At 42.2% G+C, this 2,547-nt stretch overlaps 1 protein-coding gene across 1 annotated transcript; it reads left to right on the forward strand.

The window, feature by feature from the left end:
* Positions 1-163: 163 nt before the first annotated feature.
* Positions 164-2,211, forward strand: RGS2 (regulator of G-protein signaling 2). The gene is made up of 4 exons (XM_010161668.1): positions 164-264; positions 362-423; positions 1,415-1,581; positions 2,017-2,211. The coding sequence occupies exons 1-4, from the start codon at positions 164-166 to the stop codon at positions 2,209-2,211; spliced, it is 525 nt and encodes a 174-aa protein (XP_010159970.1).
* The last annotated feature ends 336 nt before the right edge of the window (positions 2,212-2,547 follow it).

Consider the following 2,547-nt stretch of genomic DNA (forward strand, 5'->3'; position numbering starts at 1 on the left):
GGGCCGGGGCTCGCGGGTGGGTCTGTCGCCGGGAGCCGGGGGAAGTGGTTTTCTTGGGGTGACTCGCTACGTAGGGAGCTGAAAACGCAGGAAAACCTTCCCAGCTTTTGCCGTGAAAAAAGCTCTTTTCGTTTTAGACACGCTGCTTCCTTCTTCTTCCAGCATGAAAGACTGGAAAATGAGGCTGAGCTACTTCCTGCAGAACTCCTCCAATTCTACTAAAATGAAATCCAAGAAAGTGGGGAAACAGCACACCTACTTCAGGTAAGCTGTGAGAGGGAGGCGGTTGAAATAACCCGGGTGTTTTGCAAATCCCGCAAAGCTTGAGCGAGGGAGCCTGACGTGCCCATCTCTTACGCAGACCTTCCCCCGAAGAAGCCGGGCTGTGGGCAGAAGCCTTCGACCAACTCCTTGCTAATAAATGTAAGTCTGTCCGCAAAAGGCGGCGTGTAGGATCAACGGGATGGAGGAGTTACGGGTCTGTAGGAGACTGCTTCCTCACATGTCAGCACTGAACCTTTAAAATGTAAAGGGCTTTGATTTGGGGCTTGAAAGTTAAACATTTTAAAATGTTTAAAGCAAAAAAAACCCACAGAAGCGGTTTTTTTTTTAAATACCTAAGCTAATATTAAAACATCAAGAATACTTCACTGTAATAGATTTTTTTTTCTGAAATCCTTGTACTTAAAAACATACCTATCAGCTTTGCCAAATGTGAAAAGAGCATTTGTTCACTGACCTCCCTGCTTAACCAAGACAAATGAGTTCAAGTGACTTGGGAAGGATTCTGCAGCACAGAAGTTCGATGGTCTCAGGGTCTTAAGCTTTAGCTCTACACGGAAAAGCACTCGACACTGGAACAAAAATGCTAAGAAATAATATTACCATTTGCTCTTTGAGCTTGAGTCATTCTTTCCATTGCAAAAAAAGATTCCAAAGGGTTGTAGCCCAGTCATCAATATTTACCACTGTGTAAAGGTTAACACAGGACATCACATCTTTTTTTTAATATATATATATATACGCAGACATCACAATAGGGAACATACAGACTAGAAATGGCTTTCAGTTTTGTGTTTGCCTATAAATGACGGACATCACTTTTTTTTAATATATATATACGCAGACATCACAATAGGGAACATATGGACTAGAAATGGCTTTCAGTTTTGTTTGCCTATAAATGACTAGCTCCAAGTGAAGCCTGCAAAGCTGTTGGAGTGTTAATTTGTTTGCACACATAAACATGTTTTTGGTTTTTTTTTTTTTAATTGCTGTGATTCGTGATATCCCTGAAAAAACCAGACCAGTACTACAGCAAATTTTTTTGTTAGAAAGACAGATATGACCAGTGAGTAAATTCAAGATTCCTGAAACAGTTAATTGATGTGGCTTTTTTTATTCCTTTCCCTAGATGGTCTTGCTGCTTTCCGAGCTTTTTTGAAGTCTGAGTTTTGTGAAGAGAACATAGAGTTCTGGTTGGCCTGTGAGGACTTCAAGAAAACCAAGTCACCCCAGAAGATGACATCAAAAGCAAAAAAAATCTACAGTGATTTCATTGAAAAGGAGGCACCCAAAGAGGTAAAGAAAACCTATTTAAACATAATGCCCTGTTCTGTGAGTTCTTACAGCCTTTATTTCTCTGAACTCACTTTAAGATAAGATGCCAATTGTACATACCTAACTGTTAATATCTGTCTAAACGTATATCTCTCCCCTAACTGCCTATTCATCAGGCTGGAAAACAGCACAAATAGTATTTCAGAGTTTCCATCTTAACTGGGGAAAGGCAGCAGCTGCATTTAACCCCTGTAACATCTGAGTTTAGCACTGGAAGATAGTATATCTCTATTACTTTGGGGTTTGTATAAAAGAATTTTCTGAAAGGAAACAATTAATTTGACCCTGTAGTAACAGGGTCTTGCCTTTTTTGCCTCTTCAGAAATTTAATGGTGTATTACGCTTACTTGAATTCAGTTCTCAGAAATAAATGTCCTTTTTTTTTTTGTATTTCAGATAAACATAGACTTCCAAACCAAGGATATGATTGCACAGAATATTCAAGAAGCCACGCATACCTGCTTCAGTGCAGCACAGAAGAGGGTTTACAGCTTAATGGAGAGTAACTCATACCCACGGTTTTTGGAATCTGAATTCTATCAGGAGCTGTGCAAGAAGATACCCATCACTGGAGTGGCCCAGGGAGTATGAGCAGTGGAGAAGAGTGAGAAGCAACCTCTCAGCTAGTGAGGAAGCAAGCCACAGCTCACGGCAGCATCCTGACCTGAAAGACAGAGATACCGAGCACTCGGTCTGTTTGCCATGGTGCAAGGACAAATACTGACCTCGGTGCAAAGCTGATAGCAGAGTGATGCTGCTGGAGGGCATTCAGGTGATGGCAGAGAGGTGCCAGCCAGCTGCTGGCATGTGCTTCTCTGCGAGTGCTGCAGTAGAAGGTGACTCCCTGCGTTACGTCAAACGACACAGCGTACAAGTCCTTCTGTCAGAGCTGAGGTGGTGGTGCAGCAGGTCAGAACAGAGCTTCCC

Source organism: Eurypyga helias, unplaced genomic scaffold, assembly GCF_000690775.1.
Source record: "Eurypyga helias isolate BGI_N326 unplaced genomic scaffold, ASM69077v1 scaffold28491, whole genome shotgun sequence".
Classification (NCBI taxonomy): Eukaryota; Metazoa; Chordata; class Aves; order Eurypygiformes; family Eurypygidae; genus Eurypyga; species Eurypyga helias.

Bases quoted from the DNA above. Each gene is read 5' to 3' on its own strand.
- RGS2 (XM_010161668.1), top strand. From the start codon at position 164: ATGAAAGACTGGAAAATGAGGCTGAGCTACTTCCTGCAGAACTCCTCC. The intron at 265-361 runs GTAAGCTGTGAG...TCTCTTACGCAG, and splicing joins AAACAGCACACCTACTTCAG to ACCTTCCCCCGAAGAAGCCG. The intron at 424-1,414 runs GTAAGTCTGTCC...TCCTTTCCCTAG, and splicing joins CCAACTCCTTGCTAATAAAT to ATGGTCTTGCTGCTTTCCGA.